The following is a 20,306-nucleotide window of genomic DNA, read 5'->3' as shown; positions in this document are numbered from 1 at the left end:
CATAAAAGGGTCGCTTAATATTTAAAAATGGGTGTATAACGCTTCCAATTGAATCTACAATGAGAATCTATTAGGGGATTCATTTTCTGACCACTCATTAAGACAACTTCTGTCAATAAAACCAAAGCCAGTTTGGTTTATTGCTCTTTTTTCCCCATAAAACATCATATTTATAAAACACAAAGTTAAAATGAAATTTAATTAATTTTCAAAGAAAACAACGAAACAATTATTCACTACAGTCCTCAGAGCTGTGAATCAAAGAACATAACCACTCTTTGTTTATAATTATGCTGCTGCAAATACTTTCAAACACTCACTTAGAGTAGGCCTTAGTTTCCAAGACAGCCTGGGCAATAAGCTTCTGGATGTCCAGGGGAAGCAAAGTCAAGTCACCCAGCACTCTAATACAAACCTCGTGCTTCTGAAGTTTATCCCTGTGTATGAAGAGAAGATTAATCAAAGACAGAATGTAAAGTATAATGTACTACACCGCTTAACAGTTAGAGCAATTTCAAATATCAAAATGAAATGGTCTCTTTTTTTTTTTTTCTTACTGGCTCAGTTCTCATACATTTTACTAGCAAAATCATTCATATACAGATACATATGGAGAACAACTTTTTGCACAAATGCAGGACTTAGTTAATTTGCTATTGTCAAGTGTTTCAAAATGTTGAAGATAAAAACAAATAGTTACTGCACATTTTCCAAATGTATGCACCCCAAATTAGACTAAAGAAAACTTGTAGTTGTTTTTGCAAATGGAAATCACGGCTATACACCTTAGTATTTTCTAATGTCCTAGTGTTTTACAGTAGAAGGTACATTATGTTTGCAACACATATCACGTGGAAAAGAAAGTACACCCTCTTTTATATCGGTGTCGTAACATCAGGTTACAATCATCCAGTCCCCAAGTCCTAAAATTTTATAATTCTTATCTCATGTGACAAATAACCCATATCAGATGTTACTTTGTCATTTATGTTAGAGGTTCACTGGATACACAGACTTCAAATCATAACCTTTTCAGGGCTCAATGAACATTTGGCATCCTCCTGCTTTCTATTAAGGGCATCCCTGAGTAGCAGAGAGTAGTGGTGCTCGGGAGTACAGTTGACTAGATGAGTGGATGAATTCAGAATCGTAATCCATTTGCACGTTGGGACAGTTACCATACCAGCTGAATACTTTAGCTATTTTACTGAAGCCACAGTATTAGCAGCACCCGTTCATTACTGAATTATGGGTTCCAACTTGAGCTTGGTGCATTTCCACAATTGTTTCTCCACCTGGCCTTGCCCTGACCTATCATTGTCTGCCCCTTATTTGGTGTCTAACTGTATCTGTCCTTCCAATAGGTCCAGGCCCCCACAGGGTGGCTAACTACTTGAACTCCTCCCATCTGCCTAATATGGTCTCAGTGTATTATTGCTGTTGTTGGAATTTGCTGGGTTCGTCTAGTTCATTAAATAGGTCCCCTATGGTCAGTCTCGCACTTCTTGTGTGTGCAACATACAGACCCCTTCATGGCGTCAATTACCTCCCTTACACTTTTTTCTTTTCAGATAGCATTTTGCGCATCCTTATTGACATGCCACCTTTTTTTATTTCACTTGTCTCCAATTGCAATATTTTGTACACTACCATGATACATATATAGTTTCAGTGTTTTGTTCTCTTTACACTGCAACTCCTGCACTGTTTTTTATTTTTGCAGTGTTATTATTAACTGTTCAACTTTTTATTAATGTATTCCAACCATCTGTCATTAGCTTGCATATACTCCAGTGTGATTGGCCTCTAGACGTTAGGTGTACTGTCCGCCCATCAAATATATCTCCTATTTGCAGTATCGTTACTTTGATTAACCTGTGTAGTTGGCAAAGATGGTCACATGTACCTCACTCAATTGCTTGAGGCACCTTGCCTGCAGTTCCTACTACTAGTGTTGTGTTAGAGTATGGTTATGGTGGTAGCGGTCATATGCACTTCTGACAATAATCACTAGCGTTCGGCAAGCGATAGGTTTACATACCTCAATATTGAACAATCACTGTGGTGTGTGGCACTTTAAATTACTAGTCAAAAAGTCTTGCACCTTTTTTCACACATGGGAGGGTAATTGTACATTCAGGAACACTGTATTCGTTACCTCAATGCTGTGCCCCATCGAAATGTTGATTCTGTTAATTATAAACAACTATTTCCTGTCCTCGCACATGCTGCATATATTTTCATTAGTAATATCATTGTTGAAATTTGTGCCTTTCCTACTTCCCATCCTCCTCCTCCCCCCCCCATCCCTGATCCCTCTCCCCCACTAGTACAAAACATAAAAATAAGAGCAGACATCTTGTTTACTCATATTCTTTTGATCAATATGATGTTTGTATTTCTCAAGCTGTTTCCTCTTTATATAAAGTTTAAAAAACAAAACAAAAAAATCCAACCATTTCCTTACTTCCTTTAAGTCCTGTGAGCGCTTCCACCCTAACTAGCAAAGTGACAGTGTACTCTGATTGTGAGTGTACTGTAACACTCTTCAAGCTATGAAAAAAAAAAAAAGATGTAAAACAACTATAGAAAATGCAAAACAACTATGGCCAAGAGCAAAACAACCAGCCAGAAGATGTGCTGTGACATCAAAAGTTTTTTCACTAAGCAACCCAACATAGGTATGTCAGTCATTTTCAGATTAACCTACTGTCAACTTAATACACAATTCTGCTTATGGTATAATATTGCACATAAAAGAATTACCCAACCCTCCTTTGTGTTTTAATCTAAGTAAGCACTTACTTCTCTTCCAGAAGTCGCATAAATTTTTGGCGGGCTAGTTCCATTAGGCCTTCCACCTCTTCCTCTGAACGCTTGAAATTCTCAATGCTGAAGGCATACACAGTCACCTCACAAATTCCAAGGTTTAAACACCAACGCAATGTCTATATGGAGGGAGAAAAATAGCTTTTTTTTTTTGCACATGCCATAAAATACATTCTCATGCAATTCATTGAGATACACTAGCCCCATGGATTGTAGGCCATACGACTAGAAGGTTGGACACCAAGTTAATAAATATACTTCCTCTACAAACCATACACCCAGACGTAACACTATTAGTTTAGTCCAAAAGCAGAGACTTAGGAAAAGAATGCAAAGTGGTAACCTGAAGCAATAACCAAACCAGACACCTAGAAGAAGTCTGACTAAATCAGTAGACAGATACAGTGAGTGCTGGTAAGTAAAACTTTATTTTATAGTCATTTCATCCAAAACTATTTTTTTTTTTAGTTTTGGGTGGAATTAGCTTTTAAAAAGTAGTTGAATAAGGTAGCGCGACCTGGTAGTCAAATGGCCTGAGAGGTCTTATGCAAGCTCTGAGAACCGTGGACGTACCGCCAGTTTCATGACATTTTTTTCCCGGTTACCCCACTGGAGGATAGCCCTCTCAGACCACTGACCTCCGAATGGAGTCACTTTCACCCACTGCCTTGGCACCAGAGGTGGCTCCTTCCTGCCGATGAGTGGATCTTGGCGTGAAACTTACCAGGTCCGGCAGAGGCCTCGGCAATCTACTGGCCCAGTCTCCTGCCTACCATCAACGGAAGACATTAGGAGGACCAGGTCACCTCTGCTGACCCGGAGCGTGGTGTGCGGTACCCACCCTGGAGCGTCATGTTGTCTGCCATATTGAGCACCCAGATTCCCAGCGGCTACCATACAGACGCCAACAGTGAGGTGCCTTGACTGCCCCGATAAGAGGAACCTTCTCCACCCAGGAACCCACCTTTCACCCAGACGGCACAGTCTATGGAGGCTGCTGTTTGATGGTGTCGACAGCACGATTGCCCTCCCATATTGCACACAAGGCAGGACACATTGCCCACAGAGCAGAAGTGACATTTCCTCCCCCAGGGGGTGCAGAGTTCCAGCCCTATTCCCAGCACCCTCCACAAATCCTGTCGTGCATCTTTGTTGTCACCCAGCTGAACTGACCACACTGGGTAAGGTTGTAGTATACTCTCTTTTATTTATTGGAAACTTACTACTTCTTGCCCCTTAAGTGCTTCCATGGCTCATCGCACATCTTATTGTTTGGGTCCTTATGACATTTATGCAGACACCTGCTAAACTGCTTTGCACATAAGCCAACACTCCCTCAGAGACTTTTGGCATAGACTCCTCATGCAATCTTTGTTCTTTCGTATGCAACAGGTAAGCACAGGGACATTTACCACTCGTCCAGTTCCTGGGCACTCACAGTGACTTTCCAGCTAGACCCCACCACTGCCATCTTGTGCTTATTGCTTTAACTGCAGGCTGGATACTACCAACTGATATTTGCTCTCATATAGCGGTTGCTCATGCACCTGGAAGCAGAGCTCCCAACGGTGAACTTTCGCTACAACATCGTGCTCAATGGGAGTCAGCAGCAAAGCAGATGAATTCCACTGCCTTCCCCACTAATTCACGGCAGGTGAGCAGATCTCTAACAGTCATTTCCAGTTCCGCTCTTCTACCATGTGGCCCAATCTTTTCAACTGCTCAAGGAGCTTCCCAGAGCCCACAAACTTCACTGCTAGCGCTTTCTATATATACACTTTACAGACCCAACATCTCAGACTTTTGGTCATTAACTGTTGGGTCCCACACGTGGACTCTGTCGCTTTGGTACTACAACTACTCGCTCCACGCTATTATTCAGAACCAAAATCTGCATTGCCATCTTGTGTATTCCTCGCACATAGCACCTTACCATCAAAATGCCACCATGTGGAAGCAATCGAGCAGTCTGTACATATATGCTAACTGGAGCGCACCAGGTACTGAATTCTTCTCGTATCAGCCCCACTGTAGCGGTGAAAGCTGACTAACACCCCTTCTCCTCTCCCTTGCCTATCTGCTCCTGTGTCACCAACTACCTAAATCTTACCTTCACCTTTAATATGCATAAACATATACATAAAAAAATATGGGCAGCACAGTGGCCTAGTGGTTAGCACTTCTGCCGAACAGCACTGGGGTCATGAGTTCAATTCCCGATCATGGCCTTATCTGTGTGGAGTTTGTATGTTCTCCCTGTGTTTACGTGGGTTTCCTCCGGGTGCTCCGGTTTCATCCCACACTCCAAAAATATACTGGTAGGTTAATTGGCTGCTATCAAAAATTGTACAGTGTACAGCTCCACTCTTCCTACCAGCACTTTGGACGAGTATCTAGCACCACACACCTGACCTCTCTCCTCTGCCTTTCCGACACTCCCTGCACTCGTACCATGCCTCCCCTTTCCTGGTCGGCCTGTTTATACACTCCCTTAACTAGCCAGAACCACATTTTGCTACACCGATCTCTTTCCCGACTCCTCACCTCTGACTTTCTCATGACCCTCTGCCGGATATCTTTTAACGGTCTCGTTTCTCCCCCAAAAAAAAGGGTGAAAACGCCTCCCTACATGCCCTTAAAAGGTGATCTAGTCTTCTTTCAGGAAACTCACTTTACTAAACACTTCCACCCGAAACATAGGTCCAAACAATTCCCTCTCACCTATCACGCCTGTGACTCTACCCAGAAGAGACATGGGGTGGAAATTGTTCTTTCTTGCAACCTTATTTTTGATCTTCTATATACACATAGCGACAGGGAGGGTAGATTTATTATCCTAGTGGGTAATCTGAACCACCTTCCTTGCACACTAGTGAATATTTACGCTCCGAATCAGGACCAACAAATTCTTTAAGCGTTTAGGGACAATACTTTCTCAGGTCCGTAAGGGGGAGCCGATAGTGGGAGGAGACTTCAACACGGTCCTTACCACTTACTGGATATGTCTGCCCCCCCCTTGACTGCTCTCCCCGACAGGAGGGATAGGAGAAACTCTAAAGCCTTGCAAGATTTCCTGAAGTTGCACAACCTGTACAATATATGGCGAATCTCTGACCCTTTGGTCCGAGATTATTCCTTTTACTCCCCCATCCACAATACATATTCCTGAATTTACATGATCCTGCTCAGCCACGACCCAACTCTTAAACTCATTCATTCTAATATTCATTCAATGACGTTGTCAAACCATGCCCTGATTTCATCGGACCTCTCCTCCTTAGCCTCTTGACCCTCCTTCTCCTGGAGACTTAATAAATCTCTCCTCCACAACACGGTAACCCACCTCAAATCCCTATTATCTGAATATTTTGAAACAAATGAGTCCCCTGATATTTCACCTACGACTATCTGGAATGCCCATAAGGCTGTTATCAGAGATCATCTTCTGGCCCTGGAAGCCAGCACCAAGAGGCAGACACTAGCTTTAACAACACACCTTCCTATCTCCTCCCAGCAACATGAATCCAACCCAGACCCTGCTATATTTAAACAGATAATCTCCATAAGAGTCAAACTCAACCTTCTGCTCTCCTACCAAGTGAGTGGTCAACAAGTGGAAATGGCTGAATCAGCGTTTTTATGAAGAGGACGATAAGACAGACAAGCTCTTGACCACTCAGCTGAGGACCAAAATCTCGGCCCCCAATCTCCTGGCCATCAGGGACTCCGCTGAGGTCCTGGTCTATGACCCGAAATCAATCCGTTCTGAATTTCAGAAGTATTACTAAAAACTGTAACCTCCCTTAACAGCCCCCCCAAGCCCTTGCCCATCAGAGTCAGGCGGAATGTACAGAGAAATTCCTGGAGGGCGCCCGTCTTCCTAAGCTGACCCCCCAGGCCGCTGACCGTCTTAGTGAACCCATCACCTTGGAGGAGGTGGAGCAGGTTATCAAGGCTAAAAAAGCTGGCAAGGCACCAGGTCCCAACGGGTTTTCATCAGCTTCCCTTTAGAAAGTTTGCAACTCTTCTGGCCCCTAGCCTCTCCAGTCTCTAACTCTATTCTGAAAGGCACCCCCTGGCCCAAAGACTTCTTAGAGGCTCATATAACCCTTATTCACAAAGAGGAAAAAGATGCTTAGAACTGTGCCATCGTCCAATTTCCCTGCTCAACAGTGACCTGAAATTGTATGCAAAGATTCTTGTCAACCATTTAAACTCTGTACTCCCTAGCCTAGTCCACTATGATCAGGTGGGATTTATCCCTGGTAGGCAGGCCAGAGATAACACAAGGAGAACCACTGACCTTATCCACATACTTAACACTAGGAAAACTCCCTCCCATCTTATTCCTAAATGCTGAAAAGGCCTTTGATAGGATCTCCTGGCAGTTCATGACCCATGCCCACAGACACTTTGGCCAAGTCAGATAATTAAATCAGACGATTTAATAGTTGTGATTACAAAATTATCTTACTAAAACTGTACCACTTACTATCTTTCATGCTTTATGGCATTTAGAAACACCATTCCAAGTCTGGGCCTGAAATGTAATTTTACTGATGCCAAGAAAGCACTATGATGGCTTCCACACATGTACTTTATACAACACTGACATATTCCTCAGCATTACATAGTGTAGGTACTTGGGATTAAAGGAAAAACCCAAAAAAAACAAAAACCAGGAGCAGTACCTCATGAGTAGCACTAGGAAAAAGGACACTGAATAAAAGGATATTAAAGTTCTGGGGTTTTTTGTTGGAGTTTTTTTTTTATGTTTTTGAAACTTAACAGGCTGCAAGTTAGATTGTGGGTTAAACATAATCAGTTTACAAAGCACCTCCGCCCTCCTATAATCTTCCTAATCTCCATCAGTTTTCTACTAGCCCAGAAAATAGATGAGAATAATAAGAAAAGAACAGAAGACCAACAATGATCAGCTGTCTGGAACACATTCCTGCTGAAGACTACCTATGCTGAGGTGGCAACATTTACCTTGTAAAACTTAGAAAAAGCACGCGAGGAAAACCAGTTAGCCTATCTGCAGACTTGGACTGCCAAAGAACTGCCTATGAAGGACCAACACCCCGGTGAAGTGCAGTGTGGTCTTTGGGATACTGGTTTCCCTGCCCCAGCATAAGCCCACAGGAATGGAGTTGAGCTGCAGATGCATCACCTTGGGATTTCTAGGATAGGGGCATATGCATGGCACCACGAACTCCTGTTTCATGTGAAAACCAGAGACTGCATTAAGAATGAAAGACGAGACTGTACAAAGGACCATATTAACCTTGTGAAACATGACATAAGGAACTGATGTGACTAGAGGGGGAACCAAACATATGACTGAGGTATTAACTAGAAATATGAAAACAATAAAGTGTCAGAATATGGCCTGCAACCCATAGAAACACCATCATACAGAAGTAACACCAATCGGTACTACAACAAAAACAAAGAAAGCAGACTTCTGCATCTTAAGCAAACTCAAGGAATCGAGAGATGGAGGTAAAAAGGTACATGAACCAGAAAAGCCATGGGACCATCAATATTTTGGAGGGAAGCACTCTCAGGTACAGGTTCTGTAAAGTGTAAGATTATGATTTAGACAATGCCAAAATACCTACTTTTGGCAGCACTCATACACTTGTACAAACCTAGGAGTGCAGCAACTAATCCCTGGTTCCTAGGCATTGATGGCTCAGGAAGTCTGTGTCCTAGTTGTCCAACCCCAGGATGTACTCCGTCAAGATGGCTGGAACAAAAGCCAGAAAGCCAGACTCTGAAGGAACAACGTCCAGGTGATCAGGCAAGGGAAATGTCTCACATCTACCAGATGTTGATTGGCAAAGTATTTATAAGAACATGCTCCCTAAGAGCAATGATAAAGGAAAACTGCCACATGCCCAAGCACAAAAGGAGGTCATCTGTTGTGGCAATGGTCCATGAAGCAGGCCTTCACCAGCAGACCATCTAGAAATGGAAAGATCATGAGGTCACAAGAGCACTGCCATGGAGGCCATACCTTTAGTAATATCATCATCACCATTTATTTATATAGCGCCACCGATTCCGCAGCGCTGTATATAGAACTCGTTCACATCAGTCCCTGCCCCATTGGATCTTACAGTCTAAATTTCCGAACATACACACAAAGACAGAGAGAGCGACTAGGGTCAATTTTGATCGCAGTTAAATTAACCTACTAGTATGTTTTTGAAGTGTGGGAGCAAACCTGAGCACCTGGAGGAAACACTCACAAACACGGGGAGAACATACAAACTCCACACAGATAAGGCCATGGTTGGGAATTGAACTCATGACCCCAGCACTGTGAGGCAGAATTGCTAACCACTTAGCCTCCGTGCTGCCCCCAAGGAGGCCAAGGAGGGCTGAGAACAAGCCTAAGGGAAGCGCCTGAAAAATAAGGTGCATCCCTTGGAAGGCGAAATGGAGGAATTGCTGATGGTCCTCAGGGCTGGGGATGTTGAGATGCCAGAAATTCCCTATCATGGCCTGAATCAATGACCAAAAATGACCCCCTCTTGAAATCGCACAAAACTTCCTGAAGGCTTTTTTAGCTCTAATACAAAAAGTAAGAAACAGTCTTTCTTGAGCACCAGAAAGAACTGAAGTAGAAACCTGACCATTTTGGTACTCTGAAACCAAGCAGATGACTGCTGCATCCAGAAAACCTTGGAGAGTATCATGAAGTGTTTTGCTGCAAAATTGAAAAAACTCTAAAAATGATATCCTGTACATCTAACAATTATATTGAGCACCGAGGGGTCAAGCATGGAGCTAGACCTGACATTACTGGAAAAAAGGATGGCAATCCCATAGAGCTCAATCAGTAGTTAGGACATGTTGATTTCTAAGTACTTAGCCTTTGTCCTCTTTGGCTCTCAAAGGGCATCACAGTCCAACAAAAAGTCCTTTGTGCTAATCTGGGACTTTGAAGACTGGTCCTTCAATAGTTGGCTGCTGAACAAGAGTATGAAGAGCAAGCTTATTTAGGTCTGTTTTGCATAAGAGGGCACTTCTGCTTTCTCTGTTGTCTTTAATGATCGTTTTCAGTTTCCTTTCATGGAAAGGGATCATCAGATTTTTCTGGATGTATAGTCTACCAAAAACTTTGTATGTCATCACCGCAACTTTTCAGAACATTTCCATTCCCTTGTGTGAGGGGTCCAAGAAGGACACCACATCAGGGAGAGGAACTATTTTCAGTGAACAGAGAGACTGAAAGGTCCACTGCACACCCTGTCACACAATTTCAAATCATCCCTGGAAAAGTGCTCTGAATCATCATAATAAAACACTTCAGCTGATCTGTCCATTTCCCTCATACCACCTAATTAAAGAACTGATCTGTGGCGATAGGAACCAGTGAGCGGGGCATTTCCTAAAAATGTAATCTGGTTAGTTACTCTGGTCCTGGACATCAGAGCTAAATGTACTACTTTAATGAAGCATTTGATGGCCTTAGTACCCGAAAAATACAAACAAACTTCGGGGTAAATTTACTATGCGGGTGTTCCGTAACGATTCCCGGTGCTTTGAATTCATATTTTTAAAACAGGCTGTGTCTTTAACAAAAGTGTCATCAGGTTTTGTCTTTAATAAAACTGCCGTGTGAAGAAAATGACAAAGCACCAGGAATCGGTACGGAACAGCCGCATAGTAAATATACCCATGAGACTCCCTTCGAATGGCAGAGAGCCACATCCTCATTGTTGTCCCGCCTTCTCATTCCTCCTCTTCTGACCCATTCCAGATGTAGACTAACCCGATGGAGGTATACCTTCCTTGGAAGGATCAATCTGGACAGAATTAAGGCCTTTGCCCAAGGCTACCTCAGGATGGAGGTTTAAGATAAACTTGGGCCCTTGACTGGAATGTGCAAGGAAAGCTGGCCCACAGTCTAGGCAATGCCGGAGCCCAAGTAGGCCTGGCCTTTTGCTCAAAGTCCCTTCCAAGAGTTGCTGCACAAGGATGAAGCACAACAGCCAATCACTCACTACCCTGTAATAACTGTGACAACATTTCCACTCATACAAAAGGGAAAAAACAGATGTGGCTGAACAATCTCTTTCGTTCTATCATGTTTCTATCTAATAGCCAGCAAAACTTCATTCTTCACCAATCATAGTACACCCCACTCTAATTCTTCCTCTCATCCCATTTGCTCTTGTTCAACTCTCCCTTCAGATAGCTTGTCCCCTGACTCCCCACTTTGTGTCTCTTGTTAGTCTGCCCCTTTCCTCTAGATTGTAAGCTCCTGCAAGCAGGGCACTCTTGGCCGCCTCCTCCTTCTGCTACCTTTGGGCACCCCTACCTCATTTTTGTTCTGAACTTCACTCATACCTCCTTACCCAGTGTATACCTGCTCTTTTTGCAATTCCCTGTATGTCATGTCCTGTTTTGTCCTATGCTCAGTGTAAGGTGCAGTGGACCCTTTATGGCGCCATATAAAAAAAAAAAGAATAATAATAATAATAATGATATTAATGCGGTTAAATTGTAAACAGTGACCGATTATATTGACACCGTTTTTGTGGTGGGCCACAAAGGATTCATCACAAAATTGTGACCTAATTACAGCTACAAGTAACCACAGTAAATAGGGAACGGTGATATATATATATTACATCAAACAGAGCAGATACTCTATTGGTGTGGCACTTAAATAGTATCATCATCATCTATTTACATAGTGCCACTTATTGCGCAGCACTGTACAGAGAACTCACATCAGTCCCTGCCCCATTGGGGCTTACAGTCTAAATTCCCTAACACACACACACACGTCAATTTGTTAGCAGCCAATTAACCTACCAGCAAGTTTTTACAGTGTGAGAGGAAACCGGAGCACCAGGAGGAAACCCACGCAAACACAGGGAGAATATACAAACGCTACACAGATAAGACCATGGTGGTAGATTGAAGTTATGGGATATCATGTGTTTATCAAGCTTTATCTATCTAAGATATGCCCTTTTTTGTGGACCTTCTTCCACAAAAGCAGGGATGTCACCAGAATTTAACTATCCATCACAGACAAAGCAGGGAGTTTTAAATAATAATAATAATAATAATAATAATAATAATAATAATAATAATAATAATAATAATAATAAATATATATATATATATATATATATATATATCTATATATATATATAATAAATAGTAGCTTGATGTACATGGTGCCAACAAACGAGGAACTTCAAAATGGCAACAAGGCAAAACTGGTTAGCTGAGCGTTATGTCTGCGTGTATGGTCTGTAAAAAAGGCTCTGTATGTATTAATTCCTAATGTGAAGGCCTATACCATATGGTGCTTACTCTACACTCCAGACTAGAAATGCAAAAAATGTAAATGGACAATTGTTCACATTCTACTTTGTAGCACCAGCCTGGTATAGCATCTAACCTCTGCAAGCTTTTCAAATCCCTGTGAATGGCCCTCTTGTCTCTCCACGTGGCATTTTTGAGCATATCTTCGGTTCCCATCCATGATGAAGGCAACATGTTTGGGCATTGGACCAGCCTATTTTAAAGAGAGACAAAATATACTGCATTAACCCAAAAAATGTTCGACTTAATCTAAATCGTTTTAATAACAGCAAACACATGTGAATGCAGAGACATCTTTTATTGCATAGGCCAGATTCTTTGCACGGTCATATAGTGGAATGGTTATGTTAAAGATGTGACCTTTGGCTACAGATAGGATGGCAGACCCATACTTGGGTTCTGCTTATTTTTTATTTTAATTATGTATGGTTAATGCCTTTATGCTTTAATCTGCCCCATACTGTTGATTTAGCTAGATAGTCTGATAATATCCAGTTGTGTGTAATAGATTGATGTATCCCTTGTCAGTGGTTTTAATGTGGTTGATCGGTGTGTGTTTCTGAAATCATTATGTCGGACAACTACTTTTTATTAGGTAACATAAATCTATTACTTGGTGATTAACTTGTATTTCAGTACCTACCCTCCAAGGAATTGATGTTTATGTTCTAACTTGTACCAATGTATTTTCAGAAGTATATCCTTGACTAGAATAATTGTCCGATATTTTTCCTGCATTTCATAGATTGCAATATTTTTTTTTTTAATATGTTGGGAATGTGCTATATATTTATTATTGGCCATCTTTAATCTATCATCTCACTGTCTGCATCCCCTCTATTAAATTTCTGTTGCTTTGCATCCAAATTGGATGCCTGTGCAGTGTGGACTTATTGAAACACGACTATTACCCTAACGCACCTGTGTTTCCCTTATATCTGTATTAAACATGCCTTCATACCTTCAGCACATTTGCACACAGCCGTTCAACCAATGATAGCTCCTTGTCCCGAATCCAAGACATGATATGGCCGATCTAGAAAACAGAGCACTATGTAAGAACAGAAAATGTATGCATTTTTATTATCTCAAGGATTGACAGACATTTAAAAGACAATTTACATTAATATACAAACCATTTTGTACAAAAAAAATAATAATAATAACAACAACATTTACAAATATATATCAAAATTCAAGGCTGCCTCAACATAAAATATATATAGGACTACTAAACCCCCCAAATTAAAATATTCATATATGAAGCATTAAAGTAAAATACATTTTTCAAACCTGATAATCCATTGTAGTTATTAAAAAGTCTAATAGTGTAATATCACCTTGTTCCATTGTCCAGTGAAAGCTAATGGCATCTGATACATGTAAAAAGCTTAAATTTGTTTACATTAGCATACATTGACACTTCATGCTGACATCCTTGGTATGACAGTGGAAAGCCTCGACTCCGTATTGATGCTAATGACTCACAAGTAGCATCAAGATGTTCAGATGTATTTGCTTGTATAATGGTGCACTCATGTTGCTGTAATATGGCATAAGCAAAGGTACAGTAATGCTCTATATTGTGTAATAAGGTCCATATGTTCTGGTGGTTCCTGCATTTGGCAGTTCAACAACTGAGTGCATATGAATGTTTTGAGATTTTGGGAGCAGATATATATTTTAATGGTAATAAAAAATGAGTACCTACATACAATTGGACCCTACAATTTATACCATGTAGGCAGTTTGGATTGTATGATTTCAAATGATCAATAGAACCTGTAAAAGTTGTGGCTGCAAAATCTATTTTAATAGAATTGTACATTTAATCATTTTCCATGCTAATCTAAAATTGAGGAAGATTTTTCCAAGTCTGTGGCTTAAAGTCATTTTAAAGTAACCAAGAAAGTATTATTTATCACAGACATATTCCTCAGCATCATACAAATCAAATGGCAAATATTAAGTAAACACCAGGAGGTCCTTGTTTGGAAAAGCTTACAATTTAGAAAGGAAAATAAAACAAGTATTAAAGAAAACCTGTCATTTTGAGTGTATGTTAATATCAGATTCAGTATTATATAGATTGAATTTTCTTTTGATACATTCTGTGTATGAAGATCAGCCATGTCTCAGGATGAGAGGGGAGGAAGTGCCCCCTGAAAGTGTAAGGGCCCTATATAAAGTTAATCAAGTTTTTGCCCCACAACGATAACATATGAATTTTCGGGGGAATTTACAAAAGAAGTCATGTCAGGACAGTGCATCCCATAGAAGACAGTCCCGGCAACTACTCTTTTCTAGTGAAGATTCTGAGAGCTAGATTTACTAACCTGCGGGTTTGAAAAAGTGGGGATGTTGCCTATAGCAACCAATCAGATTCTAGCTGTCATTTTGTAGAAAGTACTAAATAAATGAAAGCTAGAATCTGATTGGTTGCTATAGGCAACATCCCCACTTTTTCAAACCCGCAGCATAGTAAATCTAGCCCTGAGTCTCTACTGCACATGCACAACCTAGGGCCATGTATGCACAGATGACATTTGTGTTAATCAGCGCAGGGGAGAGGAGAATCTCTGCCAGAGAGGGATAAAAAGTTCCCTCTCCTGCAATGCTCTCCCCATAGGATTGAATGGCTAACGTCGTCCTCAGATGGCCATATTTTACGTAAAATCGCTCTGTGCGTGCCCAGAAGCTAACCATATGCCAGAGAATGCAGCAACACCCAATTAATCTTCGGGCGCAAAGGACCTTTAACACAGCCTACAATTTCAGAAGCGGAATATGGAGTGGACTGGATGTATGCATGTAGTCAATGTACAGTAAATGCATGCTGAGCTCGAGCACACGCAGCAGCTTCCAATACAACAATAATTCGTTATTATCTTCCACCTTTTCATTGTCTTCCTGCCTTTGTTCTTACCTGTTTTTCACTGTCCCCACTATCTCACTGTTCTGTTACTCTCTCTCCCTACTATGCCTCCCCGCTCTCACTCCATACCCATACTCTCCCCCCGCCCTACCTCTCCCGTTCCTCCCCGCCATCCCCCGCGCGCTGCTCATCTTGCTAACCTCATCCCCATTTCCCCCCTCTCCTCTCCCCCTTTCTTCTGTGCCCTCTGAAATGCCAGATCCGTCCGCAACAAGCTGACTGCTATCCACGACCTCCTTCTATCCAACTCCTTTAACCTTCTTGCCGTTACTGAAACCTGGCTCTCCGATTCTGATACTACTTCCCCCGCTGCCCTCTCCTATGGTGGCCTCTCCTTCACCCACTCCGCCAGGCCTGGTGCCCGCCCTGGTGGTGGAGTTGGCCTCCTACTCTCCTCCACCTGTACTTTTCGTGTCATTCCCCCTGAACCCTCCCTCTCCTTCTCCTCTTTTGAAGCTCACTCCATCCGCCTCTTCTACCCCATCCATCTCCGCGTCACTGTCATCTACCGCCCCCCTGGCCCCACCTCCCTCTTCCTTGACAACTTTGCTAGCTGGCTTCCTCACTACCTCTCCTCCGATCTCCCCTCGATCATTCTCGGTGGCTTTAATATCCCCATCGACAACCCCACCTACCCTGCTTCCAGCAAACTGCTCACCCTCTCTTCCTCCCTTGGTCTCACCCAATGGACCTCCTCCTCTACCCACTGCCTTGGTCACTCCCTTGATCTTGTCTTCTCCTACCTATGTAATCTCTCCGACTTCTCCATCTCTCCCTTTCCTCTATCCGACCACCATCTTCTCTTTCTCCTCTTCTCCTGCTCCCCTCCCCCTGCCCAAACCTACTCTGTCCATACGCAACCTCGATGCTCTTGACCCTGCCTCTCTGTCCTCCTCTCTCGATAACCTCCTTTCTCCCCTTTCCTCCCAGGCCTGCCCCAACCAGGCGGTCTCCCTCTACAATCACACCCTCACCTCCGCTCTGGACGCGGTCGCCCCTGCCCACTCCGTCCACCCCCGCTGCTCCAAACCCCAACCCTGGCACTCCAAATTTACCCGCTTCCTCCAAAAATGCTCCCGTTCCGCCGAACGTCACTGGAGAAAATCCAGCTCCCTGGCTGACTTCCTCCACTTTAAATTCATCCTTTCATCCTACAGCTCTGCCCTCTCACTCGCTAAACAATCTTTCTTTAAATCCCTCATCTCTTCCCAGTCCTCTAACACCCGCCGCCTCTTTGCCACCTTCAGCACTCTCTTGGCCCCCTCCCCTCCCCTCCCCCCACCTCCTCCTCCCTGACTGCCTCTGATTTCGCCTCCTTCTTCTCCTCTAAAATTGAGGCCATCCGACTTGAAATCTCCTCCACCCCTCCCACTCTTCTGTCCTCCCCCCCCCCCCCCCCAACCACCTTCCCCTCCACTCCTTCCGTCCCACCACCGGCGAGGAAATCCACTCTCTCATTTTATCCTCCCCCCCCACTACCTGCCCCCTGGATCCCATCCCCTCCCACCTTCTTCGCTCCCTTTCCCCCACCACCTGCTCCCACCTCGCTCACCTCTTTAATCTCTCCCTCTCCACTGGCATCTTCCCCTCCTCCTTCAAACATGCTCTTGTATCCCCCATTCTTAAGAAACCTAATCTCGACCCCACTTCTCTCTCGAACTATCGCCCCATATCTCTTCTCCCTTTTGCCTCCAAAATTCTCGAGAGGCTCGTCTGCAGCCGTCTCACCTCCTACCTTTCTGAATACTCCCTCCTTGATCCTCTCCAGTCTGGTTTCCGCCCCCTCCACTCCACTGAAACTGCCCTGGCTAAAGTCACCAATGACCTCCTCTCTGCAAAAGCCAGGGGCCACTTCTCCCTTCTCATCCTCCTTGACCTCTCTGCAGCCTTTGACACCGTTGACCACCCCCTCCTCCTTCACACCCTCCAGTCTTTCGGCCTCTCTGGCCCAGTCCTGTACTGGTTCACCTCTTACCTTACTCACCGTTCCTTCTCTGTCACCACCTCTGGGTCTCTCTCCCCCCCATCCACCCTTCCAGTCGGGGTCCCTCAGGGCTCTGTTCTGGGACCCTTACTCTTCTCTCTATACACCTCCTCCCTGGGTGAACTCATCAGCTCCTTCGGCTTCAGCTACCACCTTTACGCTGACGACACTCAACTATACCTCTCCTCTCCTGATCTCTCTCCCTCCCTCCTCTCTAGGGTGTCCGCCTGCCTCTCTGCCATCTCCTCCTGGATGTCCTCTCGATTCCTCAAACTTAACCTTGCCAAAACTGAGCTCATAGTTTTTCCTCCCTCTCATACCCCATCCCCTTCTGACCTCTCCATCACTGTCGACAACACCTCTATCTCCCCTGTCCCCCAACTTCGCTGCCTTGGTGTCATCCTCGACTCCTCTCTCTCCTTTTGCCCCCACATCCTCTCTCTTGCTAAATCCTGCCGCTTCCAGCTGCGCAACATCGCTCGCATCCGGCCCTTCCTCTCCCAAGATGCCACCAAATGCCTTATCCACTCTCTGATCATCTCCCGCCTGGACTACTGCAACCTCCTCCTCACTGGCCTCCCCCACTCTCATCTCGATCCCCTTCGATTTGTCCTTAACGCTGCAGCTAGGCTTATTTTCCTCTCTCGCCGCTCCTCTTTTGTCTCCCCCCTCTACCTAGCCCTTCACTGGCTCCCATTCCCCTTCAGAATCCTCTTTAAGCTCCTCACACTCACCTACAAGGCCCTCGCCAACTCCACTGCGCCCTACATCTCCACCCTCCTCTCTATTCATGCTCCATCCCGCCCTCTCCGTTCTGCCTCTGACCGTCGCCTCTCTTCCCCCCTTATAACCTCCTCCCACGTGCGTATCCAAAACTTCGCCCGCGCTGCCCCCCTCCACTGGAACAAGCTCCCTCCCTCCATCAGAACTTCCCCTAATCTGTCCAGCTTCAAACGGGCCCTAAAAACCCACCTTTTTCTTAAAGCCTTTCTGTTTCCCACTTAACTTCCTACCTTATCTTCTGCCTCTGTCCCCCTTCTCTCCCCTGCGTCTCTCTCTCTGTCCACCCCTTAGATTGTACACTCCTCTGAGCAGGGCCATCTCTCCTCCTGTTTCCACCACTTCTAACTCTGCTCTCCAGCTACTTAGCCCTCCTCCTCGAGGGTCCTCCACCCCACGTCCCCTCTGGGGGTCTCACTGTCTTCCGCGCCCTCCTTCTTGGGCCCCGTCGTTTGCGGATCCTCCCTCCCCCTTCCCCGCCCTCTCTAGCTGTGCATTGAGCGTACTGAGTTGCTGTGTTTACTGTACTGTGCTATCTCCCATTGTATTGTGATTTTGTTTGTCTCTGTACGGCGCTGCGGATGCCTTGTGGCGCCTTATAAATAAATATTAATAATAATAAATAAATACAAGCTTTGGGCATCTCTAAGTTACATAATTTTCAATGGTATCTCTTGCACCAGCTAAAGACCTGGTGTAAGAACAGATTACTAGTGGACGACAGCTGTGTATGCAGGCTAGAACATGTGTTCTCTATTAGGAGCAACTGTAAAAATGTCTTTTCTGTACAGTAGACATTAATAACCTCCTAATAAATGTATTTATGGGAAGAAAAAAAAATACCCCTTTTTTATTTTTTTAATAAAAGGTGACATTAATTGAATAGTTTTTATTTTTTTCTTTGCGACTTGATGTTCCACATATGTATTGATGGTATCCTGCAGGTCTTGCCTGTCAGAGCAGAGCAGACCTACACCCACATTCATCAACAGACCTATCTTCAGATGTGTTCCTAGTTGAATACGAACGTGCATATACTGGATGTACATGCATTTTTTATTTATTTTAGTTTTTTGTTTTTCTTAAAACAATGCACATTATGTTAGTTTTGATTTGTTGGTGAATGAGGCCTATAGTTTTAATGGTATGTGAGCAATGAAAAGCAGCATGGCAATATACAGTAATGATTGTGTTTGTGAAATATAGTTTATGGATCCAGTTAATAAACTTTTTGAAAGAGGATTTTTCAAGTGTTTGAAAGCCTGAATACTAGAAGTACAGTTAAGAGAGCAAGAAATGGCAAACTCTTACAGCCATGCAGAAGAGGAACTTCAAGAAACAATGGCAACCCTACTTGGTTGTTTTATGTGTATCAAAGCTTAAGTAAAAGTTTGATAGTTAGTAGGTGTCAGCACTTGCATTTTTCCCCTTTAAAATAAGCTGCAGATCTTGCCCCCCGGGCTAAAATATACCAGCCCTCCCCTGGGTGTCACCCACTCCTAAACTGAATGATCTGGAACTAGCAATTACAAGTCATGTTTAGAGCATACAAGTTTTTCTATAAAAGGCACAACCAATATAGATTAAAACATTACTACAACATCATGGACAGCGTGGATATCATGGATTTAAAGTTAATCTTCCGTGCTATATTTTTCAACTCTAAGATACATGAATACTTTCTGTGAGATATGGAAGCATGAATCAGTGAAACAACAAGTTTATAATACAATTCAAAACATAATTTCTGGCTAACCAAGCGTGAGCCATTCATAGAGGTCACCAAGGTATAGCCATAAATTAGAACCAGAACTTAGAAAACACAGCCAGAACAAGTTGCTTATGAAATGTATTCTTCAGCTGTATTGGAACTACAACGAGTATGCTGATATTTTTACTTCCATAAGTTGACTGCAACAGGTTACATGGACAGTAGTGTTATAGCTTCATATTTCACCCCTACAAGCAAACACAACCAGCTACTTTTTTATGAAAACTGACCGATACAATTGCAAAGTCCATCTCCCTTACCCGGCTATCATCACCTCCTTTCCATGAAAGACTTCCGCACTCACAGGCACCCGGCCATAGCGCACAATGTTGACCTCATTTCGTCTCCGATTTGTGATGTCAATGTGTGGGCGGAAACATATGAGAGCAATGAAGAAGACATCCTACCGCTAGGACTGCCCACTTGCATGACAGTGACTGGTGATAGGTTCTGCTCCGTGCTATATCGGTGTGAATGGTTTCCGCCGTGGCACTTTTACCCCATAACGTAGTGACACGGTACTATGGAAGCACTGGTAATAGGTATGGGAGGGACCTTTCAAGTTCTTTGGGCGTGCAAAATCCATGGCTGTGGCTTCCCCTTTGAATAAAAATAAAAAAATAATATATATATATATATATATATATATA

At 43.5% G+C, this 20,306-nt stretch overlaps 1 protein-coding gene across 1 annotated transcript in view; it reads right to left on the bottom strand.

The window, feature by feature from the left end:
• DHDDS (dehydrodolichyl diphosphate synthase subunit) overlaps nt 1–20,025 on the bottom strand; it is a 31,272-nt gene extending 11,247 nt beyond the window's left edge. The window contains exons 1-5 of the mRNA XM_075195773.1: nt 19,917–20,025; nt 13,148–13,222; nt 12,263–12,379; nt 2,806–2,948; nt 321–437 (exon numbers count right to left, since the gene is read on the bottom strand). Coding sequence (XP_075051874.1) covers nt 321–437; nt 2,806–2,948; nt 12,263–12,379; nt 13,148–13,210 — 440 coding nt within the window. The 5' untranslated portion in view covers nt 13,211–13,222; nt 19,917–20,025. The remainder of the gene's footprint in view (nt 1–320; nt 438–2,805; nt 2,949–12,262; nt 12,380–13,147; nt 13,223–19,916) is intronic.
• Nucleotides 20,026–20,306: the final 281 nt, after the last annotated feature.

This window comes from Mixophyes fleayi, chromosome 2 (assembly GCF_038048845.1).
Source record: "Mixophyes fleayi isolate aMixFle1 chromosome 2, aMixFle1.hap1, whole genome shotgun sequence".
Classification (NCBI taxonomy): Eukaryota; Metazoa; Chordata; class Amphibia; order Anura; family Limnodynastidae; genus Mixophyes; species Mixophyes fleayi.
This window is presented reverse-complemented; position numbering and strand designations above follow the sequence as displayed.